At 44.2% G+C, this 22,564-nt stretch overlaps 1 protein-coding gene across 2 annotated transcripts; it reads right to left on the bottom strand.

The window, feature by feature from the left end:
* Nucleotides 1-70: 70 nt before the first annotated feature.
* On the bottom strand, nucleotides 71-19,022 carry anxa13 (annexin A13). Of its 2 annotated transcripts, XM_083650783.1 has the most exons (12): nucleotides 18,942-19,022; nucleotides 17,649-17,724; nucleotides 17,417-17,511; nucleotides 16,898-17,068; nucleotides 16,704-16,737; nucleotides 14,573-14,652; nucleotides 14,243-14,311; nucleotides 14,036-14,137; nucleotides 13,768-13,843; nucleotides 11,991-12,103; nucleotides 1,713-1,875; nucleotides 71-1,651 (listed from the first exon to the last, which is right to left on the bottom strand). In XM_083650783.1, exons 1-11 carry the CDS (start codon nucleotides 18,954-18,956, stop codon nucleotides 1,756-1,758), a joined length of 951 nt encoding a protein of 316 aa, XP_083506909.1. In that variant the 5' UTR covers nucleotides 18,957-19,022; the 3' UTR covers nucleotides 71-1,651; nucleotides 1,713-1,755. The 2 variants fall into 2 exon arrangements, with proteins under 2 accessions (XP_083506909.1, XP_083506908.1); XM_083650782.1 differs by having other exon boundaries at nucleotides 71-1,875.
* Between the last annotated feature and the right edge of the window lie 3,542 nt (nucleotides 19,023-22,564).

The following is a 22,564-nucleotide window of genomic DNA, read 5'->3' as shown; positions in this document are numbered from 1 at the left end:
GTGGTGCTGCAGTGGCAAAATGAAGAGACCAAAATGCAGTGTAATTTATTTTAACAATTTAGTAGCCAAAATCACAAATCACTTTTATTGTCAGCTGTTGACACGCCTTCCATGCAATTTACCCCCTCAAAGTTTGGAGTATTCATGTGCTCTGTAGCTCCTGTAAAATGGATTTTGGCGGTAGTACCTGAATGCAGCAATAGGGCGGTGATGGGCTCTGAGGGGGCGTGTCTTTATTAGTGATTTGCATGAGTAAACACATCTTTGACAAGTATTATTACCATTTACCTCTGTGCATGAGTTTGGGATTGTACAAAGTAGATAAAGGATAAAAGAAAAACAGATGGGGCTTCACAGGACACTTTATTTGCAGTTACACTAAAATTCTTTGGCTGCACTGAGGCAAATATTGGTCCCAATTCCACAAAAAAAGACCAATCCCTGGTTGATGTCATCACCGTCTCATAGTTGACTTCAGTATCCAGTCAGCCTGTTTGTGTGTTAGCTACATGTTTACACTAGTGACAGTTTTGACAAGTTAAATCTCAGCTGCCATGGGAGGCATGAGTGACTAATCATATTAGGGGCAAATGCCTTCTTCATGTTAAATGTCAATTCCACCTAAACATCAGGTTTCTTCATATACCTTCTGGAATAATAAACTAAATTAAGTTATATATTGAATAGGCTACCATGTTAGTCGATACAAATACAAAAATATAACAAGGTGAGGTGTATTTTGATTTGTCAAGTCTTTCTATTTGCAGTATGCAACATAAATCAATACATATATTTTTTTATCAGTTACCAACAAAATATATAATCTCTTTTGTGGATCGGTCGTGAAGAGAATTCAAAAAATCCATCAAAACAACATTGCATAGCCTTCATTATAGGCCTACCAACTCCTTTTCCTTCATAGTAACTTTCCGATTCCTTCCTATAAGAGCACAAACTTCAAGCCATATCCGTGATTGCATTAGTTGTAACAACAGCAGTCAAATGTAACAGTCACAGTTTGGGGGTGTGGAGGGTGGAAGATACTGGCCTCAGAAAGACCTGGCTGATTCATTAAATTACTGACAGTTTTTAGCAGGCAAAATGCGATTTCATCCATAAAAGTAATACTAATATAATGGTAATATTATAATACTATTGTCTCTATTATATTAGTATAGCCATGCTTTTTCCCAGTGCACAAAAATATCCTGTGTTGACAATCTCATTATGTTATTAATTGCAATGTAATTTAACCAGTGTGACTACAGTGGGATCTGTTCGAAATTTTAAAATCTTGGTTCTCATGTAAAGTGTGTACAAATAACTTAGCAGGCCAGAGCCACAATAATGCCAATGCTGGTAAAGGTGCTGAGAAATGGAGCTAAAAATGTACTAAGAAATCGGCAGTCATTGACATGGGCCAGTTTCACAGACGCACATTAAGCAGAGTCCTAGATGAAACAAGCCCTATTAAAAAAAAGAGACACCCAAATACACCTAGAGACCAACGCAGATCTCGGACACAAAATGGGTTCACCATGTCTCCATCTCCACCCTCCTGCTTCTCGCACAGCATCAATGCTAGTTAACAGTGTTAGCTTGTTCTATGGAAAGCAGCAGCACGCTCGGTCCCACGCAGGCGCCCTGCTGCCTCTGCCACTCCCTCCCAGCCGCCACGCTGCCTCTGCCGCTCCCTCCCACCGCCACGCTGCCTCTGCCGCTCCCTCCCATCCGCCACGCTGCCTTTCCCGCTCCTCAGTGGCAGATGGCCAAGAGGAGACGTTTGAAGTCGCCACTGCACTCATCCCTCAGGGAGTCTTTCAGAGACACGTCGTACTTCTCCAGATACATGTCTTTGATGGTCTCCAAATCATACTGTTGACAACATGTTAAAAAAAAGGTTAGTATAATATTGCATTATTGTGGGTCTCATAGTTGCAGATTGCAGGTTTAGTAGCTAAATGGGCCCACCAGTAAGTGTGTTTGGTAGGACAGTCTACCATAGCCTGGTCAAAACCATCCTGATCACATGATCTCACATTCTGTTTCACTCATATCAGTCTGGACTCCAATCCGTCCACATCCATTTCAGTGGGCGTGGAGTACTTGCCTTGACAGACAACTCCTTCAGCCAATCAGCATCGCCAAATTCAATCCAAATCAACCTTTATGCCGAGAAACTCCACTGGTGCATACTCGTGTTCTTGTTTGATTGTTGTTACTGAGTCTATTTCTGCAATAACTGCCCTTACGGCTGTGTTTACTAATGTTAATGGCATCCCTGATTGGCTGATTACGTTGTCAATACGAGGCAGGTCCCTGATTGACCCGTGCACTTTGTAATTTCTGGAAATAGAGTACCGCAGGGACGACGTATTTTTGTAGTCGCAACGTGGAAGTCCCAGACTTCTGGGTTCTTCACTGTTTCTGCCTATGGGATTTGAATGGGATTTTGGCGCAATGCTTAAAATGAGGTCTGTGGTTAATGCAAGCCTATTCAAACGCGAACCTGTGTTCAGCAGGATAATCTTCACACATGAGCACCACTTTCATGAGTTTTGATGTGTAAATGCGAGCCCTAGAGGTAAAAAGCTCATGCTAAGCTATTCCAGAACTACACACAGTGTCGCATAGGCTTCCACGTCATGTCACCACAGCCAAATTCAACCTTTTATCAAAATAAGCGTTGTTACTGTGAGCTGACAGAGAGCAGTGGGTGGGACGGAGGGGGGAACATGTACCCAATTAGTTAGCAATCACAGACACACACACAAATAAAATAAAGAAGTTTATTAAACATAAACCAACTGGCAACTATTAACATTAATGATAAACTAAGTACTGGCATGAAACTAACAAACATGAAACCCACCACTACACAGGTCTCCACCAAACCATTGCGAACAAACTAACGTTAGATAATTTGGTATTCTAGAATGTACACGTTGTATTCATTCATTCAGCGCTCTGACAACGCTCCTGGTGTTACACTATAACACGTCCGTGTGGGAACATATCACAACACGGGATACAATCATGGCCTGTATAAATAAGGATACAATGCTATTGTTACAACGGTAACTACAATTGGAAAATACTACAATTAGAAAATACTACAATTGGAAAATACTAATAAATCTAGTTTGAAAGAGCGAGTGGGCAATAGCTGTGTGACTGAATAGCGAGGCGAGGGAAAGAGAATTTCCGTGTACGCCCTTTGGCGTGATGACATAATATCCCCGTCGACAGTGTAGTCTCATTTAGCCGTTTGCTAGCTAGCCGCCCTTTTAACAGCACGTAAAAGCTTCAAAACTCATAAAAGTGGTCCTCATGTGTGAAGATTATCCTGCTGAACACAGGTTCGCGTTTGAATAAGCTTGCATTCACCACATACCTTATTTTAAGCATTGCGCCAAAAACCCATTCAAAAATCCCATAGGCAGAAACAGTGAAGAACCCAGAAGTGTTAGCATCCATGTTTTCCCGACTCATTCCTGCGGTACTATATCGCTGCGGGCAGGCCGGGCCGGAGGCGGGACTGATCTCTAGAACCAAACAGAATGTGAGTTCATGTGATCAGTATGGTTTACCAGGCTAAGTGTAGCATGGGGTGGTGAAGCATGTGATCAGTATGGTTTAGCAGGCTAAGTGTAGCATGGGGTGGTGAAGCATGTGATCAGTATGGTTTAGCAGGCTAAGTGTAGCATGGGGTGGTGAAGGAACATGTGATCAGTATGGTTTAGCAGGCTAAGTGTAGCATGGGGTGGTGAAGGAACATGTGATCAGTATGGTTTACCAGGCTAAGTGTAGCATGGGGTGGTGAAGGAACATGTGATCAGTATGGTTTAGCAGGCTAAGTGTAGCATGGGGTGGTGAAGCATGTGATCAGTATGGTTTAGCAGGCTAAGTGTAGCATGGGGTGGTGAAGGAACATGTGATCAGTATGGTTTAGCAGGCTAAGTGTAGCATGGGGTGGTGAAGCATGTGATCAGTATGGTTTAGCAGGCTAAGTGTAGCATGGGGTGGTGAAGCATGTGATCAGTATGGTTTAGCAGGCTAAGTGTAGCATGGGGTGGTGAAGGAACATGTGATCAGTATGGTTTAGCAGGCTAAGTGTAGCATGGGGTGGTGAAGGAACATGTGATCAGTATGGTTTACCAGGCTAAGTGTAGCATGGGGTGGTGAAGCATGTGATCAGTATGGTTTAGCAGGCTAAGTGTAGCATGGGGTGGTGAAGGAACATGTGATCAGTATGGTTTAGCAGGCTAAGTGTAGCATGGGGTGGTGAAGCATGTGATCAGTATGGTTTACCAGGCTAAGTGTAGCATGGGGTGGTGAAGCATGTGATCAGTATGGTTTACCAGGCTAAGTGTAGCATGGGGTGGTGAAGGAACATGTGATCAGTATGGTTTACCAGGCTAAGTGTAGCATGGGGTGGTGAAGCATGTGATCAGTATGGTTTAGCAGGCTAAGTGTAGCATGGGGTGGTGAAGCATGTGATCAGTATGGTTTACCAGGCTAAGTGTAGCATGGGGTGGTGAAGGAACATGTGATCAGTATGGTTTACCAGGCTAAGTGTAGCATGGGGTGGTGAAGGAACATGTGATCAGTATGGTTTACCAGGCTAAGTGTAGCATGGGGTGGTGAAGGAACATGTGATCAGTATGGTTTACCAGGCTAAGTGTAGCATGGGGTGGTGAAGGAACATGTGATCAGTATGGTTTACCAGGCTAAGTGTAGCATGGGGTGGTGAAGCATGTGATCAGTATGGTTTACCAGGCTAAGTGTAGCATGGGGTGGTGAAGCATGTGATCAGTATGGTTTACCAGGCTAAGTGTAGCATGGGGTGGTGAAGGAACATGTGATCAGTATGGTTTACCAGGCTAAGTGTAGCATGGGGTGGTGAAGCATGTGATCAGTATGGTTTAGCAGGCTAAGTGTAGCATGGGGTGGTGAAGGAACATGTGATCAGTATGGTTTACCAGGCTAAGTGTAGCATGGGGTGGTGAAGCATGTGATCAGTATGGTTTAGCAGGCTAAGTGTAGCATGGGGTGGTGAAGGAACATGTGATCAGTATGGTTTACCAGGCTAAGTGTAGCATGGGGTGGTGAAGCATGTGATCAGTATGGTTTACCAGGCTAAGTGTAGCATGGGGTGGTGAAGGAACATGTGATCAGTATGGTTTAGCAGGCTAAGTGTAGCATGGGGTGGTGAAGGAACATGTGATCAGTATGGTTTAGCAGGCTAAGTGTAGCATGGGGTGGTGAAGCATGTGATCAGTATGGTTTAGCAGGCTAAGTGTAGCATGGGGTGGTGAAGGAACATGTGATCAGTATGGTTTAGCAGGCTAAGTGTAGCATGGGGTGGTGAAGGAACATGTGATCAGTATGGTTTACCAGGCTAAGTGTAGCATGGGGTGGTGAAGGAACATGTGATCAGTATGGTTTACCAGGCTAAGTGTAGCATGGGGTGGTGAAGGAACATGTGATCAGTATGGTTTACCAGGCTAAGTGTAGCATGGGGTGGTGAAGCATGTGATCAGTATGGTTTAGCAGGCTAAGTGTAGCATGGGGTGGTGAAGGAACATGTGATCAGTATGGTTTACCAGGCTAAGTGTAGCATGGGGTGGTGAAGGAACATGTGATCAGTATGGTTTAGCAGGCTAAGTGTAGCATGGGGTGGTGAAGGAACATGTGATCAGTATGGTTTACCAGGCTAAGTGTAGCATGGGGTGGTGAAGGAACATGTGATCAGTATGGTTTACCAGGCTAAGTGTAGCATGGGGTGGTGAAGCATGTGATCAGTATGGTTTAGCAGGCTAAGTGTAGCATGGGGTGGTGAAGGAACATGTGATCAGTATGGTTTACCAGGCTAAGTGTAGCATGGGGTGGTGAAGGAACATGTGATCAGTATGGTTTACCAGGCTAAGTGTAGCATGGGGTGGTGAAGGAACATGTGATCAGTATGGTTTACCAGGCTAAGTGTAGCATGGGGTGGTGAAGGAACATGTGATCAGTATGGTTTACCAGGCTAAGTGTAGCATGGGGTGGTGAAGCATGTGATCAGTATGGTTTAGCAGGCTAAGTGTAGCATGGGGTGGTGAAGGAACATGTGATCAGTATGGTTTACCAGGCTAAGTGTAGCATGGGGTGGTGAAGCATGTGATCAGTATGGTTTAGCAGGCTAAGTGTAGCATGGGGTGGTGAAGGAACATGTGATCAGTATGGTTTAGCAGGCTAAGTGTAGCATGGGGTGGTGAAGGAACATGTGATCAGTATGGTTTACCAGGCTAAGTGTAGCATGGGGTGGTGAAGCATGTGATCAGTATGGTTTAGCAGGCTAAGTGTAGCATGGGGTGGTGAAGGAACATGTGATCAGTATGGTTTAGCAGGCTAAGTGTAGCATGGGGTGGTGAAGGAACATGTGATCAGTATGGTTTAGCAGGCTAAGTGTAGCATGGGGTGGTGAAGGAACATGTGATCAGTATGGTTTAGCAGGCTAAGTGTAGCATGGGGTGGTGAAGCATGTGATCAGTATGGTTTACCAGGCTAAGTGTAGCATGGGGTGGTGAAGCATGTGATCAGTATGGTTTAGCAGGCTAAGTGTAGCATGGGGTGGTGAAGGAACATGTGATCAGTATGGTTTAGCAGGCTAAGTGTAGCATGGGGTGGTGAAGGAACATGTGATCAGTATGGTTTACCAGGCTAAGTGTAGCATGGGGTGGTGAAGCATGTGATCAGTATGGTTTAGCAGGCTAAGTGTAGCATGGGGTGGTGAAGGAACATGTGATCAGTATGGTTTAGCAGGCTAAGTGTAGCATGGGGTGGTGAAGCATGTGATCAGTATGGTTTACCAGGCTAAGTGTAGCATGGGGTGGTGAAGCATGTGATCAGTATGGTTTACCAGGCTAAGTGTAGCATGGGGTGGTGAAGGAACATGTGATCAGTATGGTTTACCAGGCTAAGTGTAGCATGGGGTGGTGAAGCATGTGATCAGTATGGTTTAGCAGGCTAAGTGTAGCATGGGGTGGTGAAGCATGTGATCAGTATGGTTTACCAGGCTAAGTGTAGCATGGGGTGGTGAAGGAACATGTGATCAGTATGGTTTACCAGGCTAAGTGTAGCATGGGGTGGTGAAGCATGTGATCAGTATGGTTTACCAGGCTAAGTGTAGCATGGGGTGGTGAAGCATGTGATCAGTATGGTTTACCAGGCTAAGTGTAGCATGGGGTGGTGAAGGAACATGTGATCAGTATGGTTTACCAGGCTAAGTGTAGCATGGGGTGGTGAAGCATGTGATCAGTATGGTTTAGCAGGCTAAGTGTAGCATGGGGTGGTGAAGGAACATGTGATCAGTATGGTTTACCAGGCTAAGTGTAGCATGGGGTGGTGAAGCATGTGATCAGTATGGTTTAGCAGGCTAAGTGTAGCATGGGGTGGTGAAGGAACATGTGATCAGTATGGTTTACCAGGCTAAGTGTAGCATGGGGTGGTGAAGCATGTGATCAGTATGGTTTACCAGGCTAAGTGTAGCATGGGGTGGTGAAGGAACATGTGATCAGTATGGTTTAGCAGGCTAAGTGTAGCATGGGGTGGTGAAGGAACATGTGATCAGTATGGTTTAGCAGGCTAAGTGTAGCATGGGGTGGTGAAGCATGTGATCAGTATGGTTTAGCAGGCTAAGTGTAGCATGGGGTGGTGAAGGAACATGTGATCAGTATGGTTTAGCAGGCTAAGTGTAGCATGGGGTGGTGAAGGAACATGTGATCAGTATGGTTTACCAGGCTAAGTGTAGCATGGGGTGGTGAAGCATGTGATCAGTATGGTTTAGCAGGCTAAGTGTAGCATGGGGTGGTGAAGGAACATGTGATCAGTATGGTTTAGCAGGCTAAGTGTAGCATGGGGTGGTGAAGGAACATGTGATCAGTATGGTTTAGCAGGCTAAGTGTAGCATGGGGTGGTGAAGGAACATGTGATCAGTATGGTTTAGCAGGCTAAGTGTAGCATGGGGTGGTGAAGCATGTGATCAGTATGGTTTACCAGGCTAAGTGTAGCATGGGGTGGTGAAGCATGTGATCAGTATGGTTTAGCAGGCTAAGTGTAGCATGGGGTGGTGAAGGAACATGTGATCAGTATGGTTTAGCAGGCTAAGTGTAGCATGGGGTGGTGAAGGAACATGTGATCAGTATGGTTTACCAGGCTAAGTGTAGCATGGGGTGGTGAAGCATGTGATCAGTATGGTTTAGCAGGCTAAGTGTAGCATGGGGTGGTGAAGGAACATGTGATCAGTATGGTTTAGCAGGCTAAGTGTAGCATGGGGTGGTGAAGCATGTGATCAGTATGGTTTACCAGGCTAAGTGTAGCATGGGGTGGTGAAGCATGTGATCAGTATGGTTTACCAGGCTAAGTGTAGCATGGGGTGGTGAAGGAACATGTGATCAGTATGGTTTACCAGGCTAAGTGTAGCATGGGGTGGTGAAGCATGTGATCAGTATGGTTTAGCAGGCTAAGTGTAGCATGGGGTGGTGAAGCATGTGATCAGTATGGTTTACCAGGCTAAGTGTAGCATGGGGTGGTGAAGGAACATGTGATCAGTATGGTTTACCAGGCTAAGTGTAGCATGGGGTGGTGAAGCATGTGATCAGTATGGTTTACCAGGCTAAGTGTAGCATGGGGTGGTGAAGCATGTGATCAGTATGGTTTACCAGGCTAAGTGTAGCATGGGGTGGTGAAGGAACATGTGATCAGTATGGTTTACCAGGCTAAGTGTAGCATGGGGTGGTGAAGCATGTGATCAGTATGGTTTAGCAGGCTAAGTGTAGCATGGGGTGGTGAAGGAACATGTGATCAGTATGGTTTACCAGGCTAAGTGTAGCATGGGGTGGTGAAGCATGTGATCAGTATGGTTTAGCAGGCTAAGTGTAGCATGGGGTGGTGAAGGAACATGTGATCAGTATGGTTTACCAGGCTAAGTGTAGCATGGGGTGGTGAAGCATGTGATCAGTATGGTTTACCAGGCTAAGTGTAGCATGGGGTGGTGAAGGAACATGTGATCAGTATGGTTTAGCAGGCTAAGTGTAGCATGGGGTGGTGAAGGAACATGTGATCAGTATGGTTTAGCAGGCTAAGTGTAGCATGGGGTGGTGAAGCATGTGATCAGTATGGTTTAGCAGGCTAAGTGTAGCATGGGGTGGTGAAGGAACATGTGATCAGTATGGTTTAGCAGGCTAAGTGTAGCATGGGGTGGTGAAGGAACATGTGATCAGTATGGTTTACCAGGCTAAGTGTAGCATGGGGTGGTGAAGCATGTGATCAGTATGGTTTAGCAGGCTAAGTGTAGCATGGGGTGGTGAAGGAACATGTGATCAGTATGGTTTAGCAGGCTAAGTGTAGCATGGGGTGGTGAAGCATGTGATCAGTATGGTTTACCAGGCTAAGTGTAGCATGGGGTGGTGAAGCATGTGATCAGTATGGTTTACCAGGCTAAGTGTAGCATGGGGTGGTGAAGGAACATGTGATCAGTATGGTTTACCAGGCTAAGTGTAGCATGGGGTGGTGAAGCATGTGATCAGTATGGTTTAGCAGGCTAAGTGTAGCATGGGGTGGTGAAGCATGTGATCAGTATGGTTTACCAGGCTAAGTGTAGCATGGGGTGGTGAAGGAACATGTGATCAGTATGGTTTACCAGGCTAAGTGTAGCATGGGGTGGTGAAGCATGTGATCAGTATGGTTTAGCAGGCTAAGTGTAGCATGGGGTGGTGAAGGAACATGTGATCAGTATGGTTTACCAGGCTAAGTGTAGCATGGGGTGGTGAAGCATGTGATCAGTATGGTTTAGCAGGCTAAGTGTAGCATGGGGTGGTGAAGGAACATGTGATCAGTATGGTTTACCAGGCTAAGTGTAGCATGGGGTGGTGAAGCATGTGATCAGTATGGTTTACCAGGCTAAGTGTAGCATGGGGTGGTGAAGGAACATGTGATCAGTATGGTTTAGCAGGCTAAGTGTAGCATGGGGTGGTGAAGGAACATGTGATCAGTATGGTTTAGCAGGCTAAGTGTAGCATGGGGTGGTGAAGCATGTGATCAGTATGGTTTAGCAGGCTAAGTGTAGCATGGGGTGGTGAAGGAACATGTGATCAGTATGGTTTAGCAGGCTAAGTGTAGCATGGGGTGGTGAAGGAACATGTGATCAGTATGGTTTACCAGGCTAAGTGTAGCATGGGGTGGTGAAGGAACATGTGATCAGTATGGTTTACCAGGCTAAGTGTAGCATGGGGTGGTGAAGCATGTGATCAGTATGGTTTAGCAGGCTAAGTGTAGCATGGGGTGGTGAAGGAACATGTGATCAGTATGGTTTAGCAGGCTAAGTGTAGCATGGGGTGGTGAAGGAACATGTGATCAGTATGGTTTACCAGGCTAAGTGTAGCATGGGGTGGTGAAGGAACATGTGATCAGTATGGTTTACCAGGCTAAGTGTAGCATGGGGTGGTGAAGCATGTGATCAGTATGGTTTAGCAGGCTAAGTGTAGCATGGGGTGGTGAAGGAACATGTGATCAGTATGGTTTACCAGGCTAAGTGTAGCATGGGGTGGTGAAGGAACATGTGATCAGTATGGTTTACCAGGCTAAGTGTAGCATGGGGTGGTGAAGGAACATGTGATCAGTATGGTTTACCAGGCTAAGTGTAGCATGGGGTGGTGAAGGAACATGTGATCAGTATGGTTTACCAGGCTAAGTGTAGCATGGGGTGGTGAAGCATGTGATCAGTATGGTTTAGCAGGCTAAGTGTAGCATGGGGTGGTGAAGGAACATGTGATCAGTATGGTTTACCAGGCTAAGTGTAGCATGGGGTGGTGAAGGAACATGTGATCAGTATGGTTTACCAGGCTAAGTGTAGCATGGGGTGGTGAAGGAACATGTGATCAGTATGGTTTACCAGGCTAAGTGTAGCATGGGGTGGTGAAGCATGTGATCAGTATGGTTTACCAGGCTAAGTGTAGCATGGGGTGGTGAAGGAACATGTGATCAGTATGGTTTACCAGGCTAAGTGTAGCATGGGGTGGTGAAGGAACATGTGATCAGTATGGTTTACCAGGCTAAGTGTAGCATGGGGTGGTGAAGCATGTGATCAGTATGGTTTACCAGGCTAAGTGTAGCATGGGGTGGTGAAGGAACATGTGATCAGTATGGTTTACCAGGCTAAGTGTAGCATGGGGTGGTGAAGCATGTGATCAGTATGGTTTACCAGGCTAAGTGTAGCATGGGGTGGTGAAGGAACATGTGATCAGTATGGTTTACCAGGCTAAGTGTAGCATGGGGTGGTGAAGGAACATGTGTACAGGTAGAGATTAACAAACAAATGTCACCTCATCTACAACATGCATTGATGTAGAAGACTTAGGGCCATATGAATGTTATGCCCAAGTGCAAGGGAAAATCTTTGCTAGTTTCTAGCACTCCAAATATTTTTTCCCCTTTTAATTACCACTGGGTCAGTACATCAAAGACCACTGGGTCAGTACATCACTGGGTCAGTACATCAAAGACCACTGGGTCAGTACATCAAAGGACATGTTTTAGTGGGGCGGCCAATGACGCAAGGGTTGGCGGTTCGATCCCCGCTCCCTCCCAGCTGCTGTCATTGTGTCCTTGGGCAAGACACTTAACCCTCCTTGCTCCCGATGGTGTGTAGGCACCCTGCGTGGCAGCCTGCCGCCATTGGTGTATAAATGGGTGAATGTAGACTATCTACTGATTGTAAAGCGCTTTGGATAAAAGCGCTATATAAATGCAGGCCATTTACCATTTACCATTTACCATTTAGTGACCCAGTGGTAATTAAAAGAAAAAAGGAAAGTTTTGAGTGCTAGAAACTAAAAGATTTGCCCTTGCACTTGCACTTAAGATATGGCCCTTAGACTTTTTACATGTCCTTGCAAAAGGGCGAAACAGTTACTGTATATTCTATTCTGTTCTATTCCATGCATTACCTCGGCGCGGCACACAATGATGCGAATAATGGTGTCATCGTCAGTGCCTGCTCCCTTCATGGCTTTGTTCAGACGTCTGGCAAAGTACAGCTGGGGGTTCTTGGCACATCTCACTGTGACGAGGAACAAGAGCTTACATTCAATTCCATAGCAGTTTTACCTTTCTGTTCAGCCCACTTCAGCTCCTTTCCCCCACTCTGACATCCTGTTCAGCCCCCTTCAGCTCCTTTCCCCCACTCTGACATCCTGTTCAGTCCTTCAGCTCCTTTCCCCCACTCTGACATCCTGTTCAGCCCACTTCAGCTCCTTTCCCCCACTCTGACATCCTGTTCAGCCCACTTCAGCTCCTTTCCCCCACTCTGACATCCTGTTCAGCCCACTTCAGCTCCTTTCCCCCACTCTGACATCCTGTTCAGCCCACTTCAGCTCCTTTCCCCCACTCTGACATCCTGTTCAGCCCACTTCAGCTCCTTTCCTCCACTCTAACATCCTGTTCAGCCCCCTTAAGCTCCTTTCCCCCACTCTGACATCCTGTTCAGCCCACTTCAGCTCTTTTCCCCCACTCTGACATCCTGTTCAGCCCCCTTCAGCTCTTTTCCCCCACTCTGACATCCTGTTCAGCCCACTTCAGCTCTTTTCCCCCACTCTGACATCCTGTTCAGCCCACTTCAGCTCCTTTCCCCCACTCTGACATCCTGTTCAGCCCCCTTCAGCTCTTTTCCCCCACTCTGACATCCTGTTCAGCCCACTTCAGCTCTTTTCCCCCACTCTGACATCCTGTTCAGCCCACTTCAGCTCTTTTCCCCCACTCTGACATCCTGTTCAGCCCCCTTCAGCTCTTTTCCCCCACTCTGACATCCTGTTCAGCCCACTTCAGCTCTTTTCCCCCACTCTAACATCCTGTTCAGCCCACTTCAGCTCCTTTCCCCCACTCTGACATCCTGTTCAGCCCTTCAGCTCCTTTCCTCCACTCTGACATCCTGTTCAGCCCCCTTCAGCTCCTCTGACATCCTGTTCAGCCCTTCAGCTCCTTTCCCCCACTCTCTGACATCCACCATTGTCTTTGGTCACACAAACATATTGTTGTGTTCCACAATGAGATTTGCAACATTTGAAAAAGACAAGTTAATCGAATTCTAGTAAAAAATAAATATATAGGACGAATCAGCATGACGTCACAGCCACCGAGAAATCCGGAACCCCACAGCAGTTAACTACTGTGAGTCGTTCCAAACAAACGTTAATATGTCAAAAACTATACATCACATCACTTATATTTTGACATTCTGAGTGAGAGCAGAAGTAGCTCAAGAGTTTGATGTATATGCATGTTGTGTTAAAGTTGTGTGAACTGTCGCAGTTTTTAAAATGTAAACAGGGTCAGCCGGCTAGAGTCAGACGCTCAAGCTCACACTCCATAGGGTTCCATTGCCGTTGCCACCCAGTGACGCAGTTTGTTTACCAAAATGCTGCTCGGCTGATCCCTCGTATACTACTTTTTGGTGTTGTGTTATGTTGAATCCCTTGTATGTGCAAACTACAAAACTGATTCAGATTCAAAATAATTTCTCAAGTTATCATCTAACAAAATGCTTTAATAATTATTAACAATAATACTAATACTACTACTACTAGTAGCCTACTACTACTAAATAATAATAATAATAAATGCTTTATACTGACATTTGCGAAGGTGCAATATAATTTTGGGTCACCAAATGGGTATACTGTATTTTTAGGGAGAAACGGCGAAACACTGTGCATTTCATGTACAAACCAAGAGCGACGTAGCATTTCTTCAGTGTCCCAGAGGTCTCATTCTCAATGGCATCCAGGATTTCAGTACCAGAGAGCTAAGGAAAGACAAAGACAACACATTAATTTTAGCTGCAGCTGCTATATGAACCCATGATACTTGTAGCATGGGTAACATAAGACACACCACCCCTGATTAATTCACACGCTAGCCAAAGATCACGTGTCTTGTTGATAGAAACAGTGAAGAAGCATTACCACTATGGGGTGGATACTAAACCAACACCTACCTGCTCATAAGCCTTGAAGGTGGCTTGGAGCTGCAGGTAATTCCTGCTGGCCAGGACGTAGGTGAAGGTGGACTCATCTGTCCCGAAACCGCCCTCTCCAGCCTGCAGGACATCCCATAAATGTGACATTATCGTTCCCAAACGGCCCTGTCATAAATGTGCTGTTCAGAGACCGCTAGAAAGCTGTATTTTAAAGGGAAACCATACCTCAAACAGACAGGTAGCGTCCTGTTCAGCCAGGGCTTCATCCACTACGTAACTCTCGTCTCTGCCGCCCTGGAGGAGAGAAGAGAAAGTGCACTTCTGATTTTGCTGTCGGGTGAAGTGAAGCCTTTCTGTCTGCCTCAGGCAACTGTATCTGGCCTCCATTTGACTAATGCACGGGAGGGTGCGAGTGAGTGCAGGAAGTCTGGACTGCAGCCAGTGTGAAGGGTGCGAGTGAGTGCAGGGAAAGTGAGCTTGGTTTCAGTGCCAAGGCAGAGAGGAGGAATTGAGTTACACGTATGGAGTAGAAGAGCCAGCCACAAGGCCACTTACCTGCAAAAGAGCCATGAGCAGGTTTCTCACATCACCGCTCGTGTCTCCCTCGATATCTGCCTCAAGGTCGCGTTCATGCACTAAAAGGGCAAAAGACAGAATGAACGTGACAGAAAAGAAAAAATGGGCATATCTAAGTTTTGAATACCCATTCTACTTTCATCAAGCTGTGGTGTTCAATGAATTCCACACGTTATTTTGTGATCAAGTGCTGTGATTTACTTTTTGGTGAACCCGCTTTAACTCAGCCTGCTTTGGCTAACCTGACTCCGCCAGATGGGGCGGTATTGTTCACAAATTCACAATATAGGTTGTGAAACAAATGTGAAGCAACCTACATCCATCTGGCAGTGTCAGGTTATGCTTTGGCTACTTCAGTTAGTGATTTCCTACATTTCCCATAATGACACATGCAAGATCTTGTGGTTGAGTTGCAATTTGGTCGACTGAAGCTACTGTCAGTGCAGAAATTGGTCTCTCTGTCTCGTCTACAATGGATTTCTGCCTGTATCATTGTTGGTGCAAAATGGCGGCTCTAGAAAGAAGCCCTGGCTCTTTGATTCTGAGGGACTGACATCAGAACCTGACGGTTACCCGAAATACTGTATCTCAACATGACACCATATTATCGTCTGTGTTATCCAATCAAAACAGATCTGGGGCCAGAAATAGCTGTTTTGTTGTTGTTTGTTTAGATTAGAAGTGGCTTTTTCCTGTAAGTGCTACCCTCCCCCGTTTCATCTCAAAATGAAGTCATCTAGATGCCATAATTCAGGGACAGTGCTGGATTCTCTGACTGATGAAGTCTGCTCTGATAATGTTGACAAAACTATTCACAAGAAACTACGCTATTCTCCTATACACATGCATAGTCCTCCATCCTCTGACATTTAACGAGAGGATGAGAAGTAGCATCAGAATGGGCCATGTCTAAACAAACTGGAGGCTTGTACAAGATGGGACAGGAAGTCAGGAATAACACATGACCTTGGTGTATTCTGCACCAAAATGACTCATTCTTACTTAGTCATTTCCTCCTAGGTTTATAATACAAGGAAGGATGTGGAATCAATGACATTTTGTATTAGCGTGTGACAGGTTTAACAATAGCAAATGAAGATTTTTGTTCTAAAATGGGATAGTTAGCTTGAGAAAAGTGACATCTACTCTTACAAAATGATTGAGTATAAAGTTAAATCGAAATAAATTACACAAAAGGTAAGTTAGGTTGTTGACCAACTAATAACACTTTCACTGACTACAATTTCTGTATTTTGATTAAGACTTTGAATAATGAACTCCAAGTGACTATGTATCTGTATATCTCTATGGATAAGTTACTATGTATCTGTATATCTGTAATGGATATAGTTACTATGTATCTGTATATCTGTAATGGATATAGTTACTATGTATCTGTATATCTGTAATGGATATAGTTACTATGTATCTGTATATCTGTAATGGATATAGTTACTATGTATCTGTATATCTGTAATGGATATAGTTACTATGTATCTGTATATCTGTAATGGATATAGTTACTATGTATCTGTATATCTGTAATGGATATAGTTACTATGTATCTGTATATCTGTAATGGATATAGTTACTATGTATCTGTATATCTGTAATGGATATAGTTACTATGTATCTGTATATCTCTATGGATAAGTTACTATGTATCTGTATATCTGTAATGGATATAGTTACTATGTATCTGTATATCTGTAATGGATATAGTTACTATGTATCTGTATATCTGTAATGGATATACCGTAGTTACTATGTATCTGTATATCTGTAATGGATATAGTTACTATGTATCTGTATATCTGTAATGGATATAGTTACTATGTATCTGTATATCTCTATGGATAAGTTACTATGTATCTGTATATCTGTAATGGATATAGTTACTATGTATCTGTATATCTGTAATGGATATAGTTACTATGTATCTGTATATCTGTAATGGATATAGTTACTATGTATCTGTATATCTGTAATGGATATAGTTACTATGTATCTGTATATCTGTAATGGATATAGTTACAATGTATCTGTATATCTCTATGATATAGAGAATTTTGTAAATTAACTCATCATTTGCTTACTGACACATGCTTACCCTGGAAGTAGCATTCCTTGAACATGGCGACATCCTGTTGAAAAAGTTAGAATAATTCGACATCAGGAGAAAATCTGGACTCCAGTGTATTTCACAATTCTTCTTCTATTAATAAAAATGAGGATTAAATAATAATGGCAAATGGGTGGATGGTAGTTCAATGCTAAGTTGTAATATGCTAATTTGTGACTGACAGCATTGGTGGCGGTACAGAGGATCTCCACCAGGACGTCTTCGTCTGTGCCCGCTCCCTTCATGGCCTTCCTCAGCTCCTTCACAGCGTAGATGACAGGAGGGTCCAGCATGGCGAGGATGGCATTCTCAAAGTTACCTGACAACTCGCTCTTCAGCTTATCTGCCAACTCCTGTTACACCAGAGAGAGAGAGAGAGACATACACATGTATTCAAGTTTTTGTTCATTTCTTTTCTTTATTAAGGCTGACTCTTTTAGTGTGTAAATCTTGAATTGAAATGAATTGAAAAGAATAGATCTGAGAGGGAATTGAGAGGGAGTGTATAAAGAAGAGAGAGAAGAGATGAGTTAGGGTGTGGCTGATATACAGTAACTTACTGTATATCATGTATACTGAACCAATTTTTTTTTTTTTATTATTCTAACTTGAAGTTAGAATAATAAAAAATAAAAATTGGTTCAGGGGATATAGTTACATCTTATTCTATGTATTAGCAAATATTACTGAATGGTACTCACATCATCATACTTGTCAAAATAGGCCTGTTTAATCTCCTGACGCTGCCATGAACTGCGATCTGCCAGGATGTCAATGATGGCCTGTTCATCAGTTCCTGGGGGGACAGGAGGGCAATACAATGATAAACCATATCATTCTGACACAGAGGCCCAGTACCATCTCATATTTATTTTTAACAGAGGCATCACTAGAACATAAAAACAAACCGTTTTCCCAAATGATTGAACTTACCAAACCCTTTGCAGGCTTTGCGGATGGCCTTGACATCAGCCATGACGTCAAAATCCTGATAAGGCACGATGGTGGGCTGAAACCATTAGAACAGATGACTTTATAGACGTAATGCTCAAACTTAACCTGAAGCTGCCAAATGGTTTGTTTTGTTGCATGATCTCATGATGTCGCACAAATCCTGCTGCCTTGCAAGGTTAGCTCAAACCAGCTTCACCGTACCCCCCCCCCCCCCCCCCCCCCCCCACACACACACACACCCACACACACACACCTCAGACAACAGCTTCACTCCAAGGAAATGATGTAAAACTAAACATTATTTAGGTAGGCTAGATGAACTTGAGCAGAATACATTATAGAGTTGTAGGCTCTAGCAGATGGGGGAGGGAGGATGACATGAGCTGAGGAATTCAGGGCCAGCAGTCTTGTTAAACAAACTTGATGGGGCCACATTTAGGGTAGTGGTCCTCATTGTGGGGTCTGGGGGCCACTAGGGGTCCTTGAAGAGGTTCAAAAGCATCCCCAGCAACGAAGAAATAGTTAAATCTCACTTTTATTTCCCTTCCTACAATAAGGAGAATGTATAAGGATGAGTGCTTTGTTCATCAATTTCAGTTAGGCTATAGCCTGCCAGTGCCTCCAGTAGTTATATAATTATTTAGGCCTAATTGTATATCTAGCCTAATCAAAAAGAAGAACTAGCTACGAGTGACGCCTCCTCCACAGTTGGACTTTGACCGTCTGAGACCCCCCCCCATCTGAGAACCCCCCCATCCCCCATCTGAACAACACCACACATCTACGTAGATGTGAATGCATTCCGCAGGGGAGTGGCCGCTTTCTATGTAGATGCGGCTGTCACTGTCATTTGAACGTGATCGTCATTAAAGGGAATGGATTGTGAATGTGGAGTCATATGGAGTCATAGCCTTCATGTAACAGCGATTTACCAGCCGACATGCTGTAACAGCGTTAACTTTAGGCATAGATAGCCTACAAGACGATACGATAGCCTATATCACATTCGATGAATTACTGCAAAACTTGAATTATTTAATTGGAAAGTAAATACGATCTCCATAACGTTAATCCTGTTAATAGATAAAAGTGTATCCATTTGGTTCTTTTCATCAAGCCGAAACTGACGTCGTTCCGTTAGAAGCCATAATCAAATCAAGCGCAACAGAAATAGATCAAATCATTGTTGAGATTTTGTAGGCTACTTATGTTACAAGCGGTTTGTAGGCCTAGTCGTTTGGTGCGCAAAATGGTAAAGAGAATGGTACCCACTTGACAATTGCCCATTTTAGGATGTTTCTCGGCTGTAGCTGGCGATCTGTTGGCAAAAAAAAGTCGTAGTTTAGGATTCTGTCCTGCCCAAGCTGACCAGCGTCAATTTCAGCTGCAGGAATTTCCGACTTCCGGGCAGTATCTTTCAAAATAAAAGCTATCATTCAAACTCGATAAAATACACAAATTGAAGTGATGTCACACAAATTGAATATACATACCCATGGAAAAGGTGATATTGCATTTAGATCTATATATCATTTGGTATTGTAGTACTAACTACTTCTAGGGCGGCACGGTGGCTCAGCGGTAGAGCTGTCGCTTCACAGCTAGAAGGTCCTGGGTTCAATTCCCGCCTGGGAAGCTGTGGGCGCCGAGGCCGAGGGTGTGTCCCCCCCATATCTCTGTGGAGTTTGCATGTTCTCCCCGTGCTCCTCCATACAACATCGGTATGGACTCCAACTAAAAACATGCCGAAGATTGTCATCTGACCAGTGACGACTACAACTGAAGTTGGTCCCCGGGCGCTGTACACAAGAAAGCTGCACACTGCTCCTGGCCTGCCCACCGGAGGAAGGACGAGCCTCCCCCACATTTCCCATTTTCTCCCCACCTCCTCCCTCTCCCTGCCCTCTCCTCCCCCACATCCCCCTGCCCTCCCTCCCTCCTCCACTCTCCTGCTCTCTCCCCCTCCCCCCTCCCCCCACTATTCTAATGCATAGTACCAATTATACTCCAAAGCATGGCACCCATTCTATCCCCTCCAATATTCCGCCACTATTTAAGGCATGGCACCCATTCTTCCCTAAAACGAGGCACCCATAAGCTCTATATGTGAACATGTGTTTATTTGGCAAAGGGACTCACTACTAAAGGCTTGCAGCCAATTAAATTAGGCATAGTTTGGTTGCTAAGAAATCGACATATGTCTGTTTGCAAGATGTGTGTCTATATTTCTCTATCATATAATTGTTCGATGTGTTATTATTACTACTGTAATTTGTTAATGTTGTGTCAGCTAGCCCTCCTTTCCCTGTTCTCTCCATATAGTCTCCCATACTCCTCTATACTCCCATACTCTTCCATATGCTCCCTCCTCTCCCATATTTCCCATTCTCTCCCCACCTCCTCCCTCCCCCTGCTCCCCCCCGCTCCCCCCCTTTCCCCTCTCCTGCTCTCTCCTCTTGCTCCTTCCCCACCTCCTATACCCTCCAACATTTCCCATTCCCTCCCCACCCCATCACTCTCTCACATTCCCCCTGCTCTCCTCCCTTCTCCCTCCTCTGCTCTATCCTTCATTTCTATATTTTCTATATTTCTCTATCAATTGTTCAAAATGTTATCTTTATTCTGTATATTCTTGCTACTGTTGTGTCAGCTAGAAGACATATTTTCTGTGAAGCCCTCTGAGACATGCTTGTGAATTAGGGCTATATAAATAAACTTGACTTGAGCCTGGATGGGATAAATGCAGAGACTATATTTCACCGGCCACCGGCAGCATGAGTAGCCTAGCCTGTGTGGCCGCATGCATGTGTTGGGTTGTCGTGTGACAAAATAAAGACGGGTTTGTCTGTCTAGTTCGTCTTCTTCATCTTCTTCTTCTTCTTCTTCTTCTTCTTCTTCTTCTTCTTCTTCTTCTATATTATTATTAAGCTTGCTCCCATCAATCAGAAGGCCATTAAACGGGTCAATTTCAAAGCTTGACTTTGGATTTTTTGAAATGGGCTCATTTTAATGTTAATGGCCTTTCGGTGGTCTGTGAGAGCACAACAGCATGGATTTAGAATTTCCAGAAATGTGAACAACAATAACATTTGCACACATCTGGCTTGTACATTTATGTAGCCTACTTTATGTAGGCCTACTACATTTGATTTGCAACAGTTGTGTTCATTTTTTTTAATAAACCTTTTGATTGGCTTATTTCACTACTGTGTGTGTGTGTGTGTGTGTGTGTGTGTGTGTGTGTGTGTGTGTGTGTGTGTGTGTGTGTGTGTGTGTGCGCCTCATGTGACATTTCACAAGCTATATCTGCAGAAGTAGCCTACCTACTTCTCACAAAACCACATCATCCATGCATTTGCATAATGGGTCAGCTATAGCTTGATAAATGATGATCTACCGTTTATTGACCAGCGTGAGCTGGAGATTTCTGCACACACCCTGTGCTCAAAACAAGGCAAATACGGTTTTAATAAGCTTTCCCATTAAATAAAGAAGTACTTTTTTTACACTTGCCAAAATTGAGCTATTCGTGGAGAAAGCATTTCAAGAAATAGTCCTAACACACCGTCTCCTTTGTAGGTCTATTTCCATTCAAACATTAAACTAGAGGTTCATTTTAGTGTTCTTATGTTAAGGTAAGTTAAGTTATCCTTTATTTATCCCCATGGGGAAATTCATCCTCTGCATTTGACCCATCCTCTACTAGGAACCTTCCTAGAACTAGGAGCAGTGGGCAGCCGCAGTGCAGGGCCCAGGGACCAACTCCAGTTCTTTTGCCAGTGCCTTGGTCAGGAGCACTGACAGGAGCATGAACCCTAACATACATGTCTTTTGGTGGTGGGAGGAAACCGGAGCACCCAGAGAAAACCCACACGAACACGGGGAGAACATGCAAACTCCACACAGAAAGGACCTGGGACGGACCGGGGTTCGAACCCGGGACCTTCTTGCTGTGAGGCAACAGTGCTAACCATTGAGCCACCATGCCGTCCGAATGTTGTATGTTCATTATGTCTCATAGTTAGATTTCTACTTCGAGTTGTATGGTAAAAACGAACTTTATCGTGCTTTTACTTTGAAGGCAAAATCACTAAACCGGAAGTGAAATTCCTGCCGGAGCAAAAACATTCCTGCTCACTTGACGCTGGTCCCAAGCTGCGGCCCACAGCAGAAAGCAGAGTCTGACGTCAGCTCCGTGCGCTGCACCGTCGGGTCAACCGTTAACCATTTACATGTGCAGTCACTGTTACATTATATTCCCATAGGGAATATTGTAGCCTACCCAAACAGTTTATAGTTACCTTCATAGTTTTTGGTGGGTAGCCTATCATCCTATAGGCTATTTAATACTCCATACATTAGCCTAGTTTATCTATCTATCTATCTATCTATCTATCTATCTATCTATCTATCTATCTATCTATCTATCTATCTATCTATCTATCTATCTATCTATCTATCTATGTTTAAATTCTTGTCCCACTGATGATGTCATGAGGCATTGTGACATCAGTGATGTCATAACTGATTATGTCATCAGTGATGTCATAAGAGCAACAAATCATCTTATGACATCACTGATGATGTCCACCCGCGCGCGTGTGGGTCTGTGTTTTAGGCTATAAGGGCAATTTAGGCTATAACATAAACATCACAGCAAACCTATAAATCCATATAGGGATATAATTTGAATAAGTATAGTGATAACCGATAACACAGGAGATAAAACATATTGTACCATGACGTTAGGTCATGAAGTTACTATTGAGTAGCCTAAAAGTCCCTAAATTGGTATTCAAGTCTGGACCTTATTTTCATAATTCTTTATGTTTAATTACCCAGAGCAGAAATTCCTGAAATGGATGCAGTATTTAGTGAGAACCCGCTGAGCAACA

The sequence above is a fragment of the Poromitra crassiceps genome, assembly GCF_964638095.1.
Source record: "Poromitra crassiceps genome assembly, chromosome: 2".
Classification (NCBI taxonomy): Eukaryota; Metazoa; Chordata; class Actinopteri; order Beryciformes; family Melamphaidae; genus Poromitra; species Poromitra crassiceps.
The sequence above is the reverse complement of the archived record's forward strand: the minus strand, read 5'-3'. Positions and strand labels throughout refer to the sequence as shown.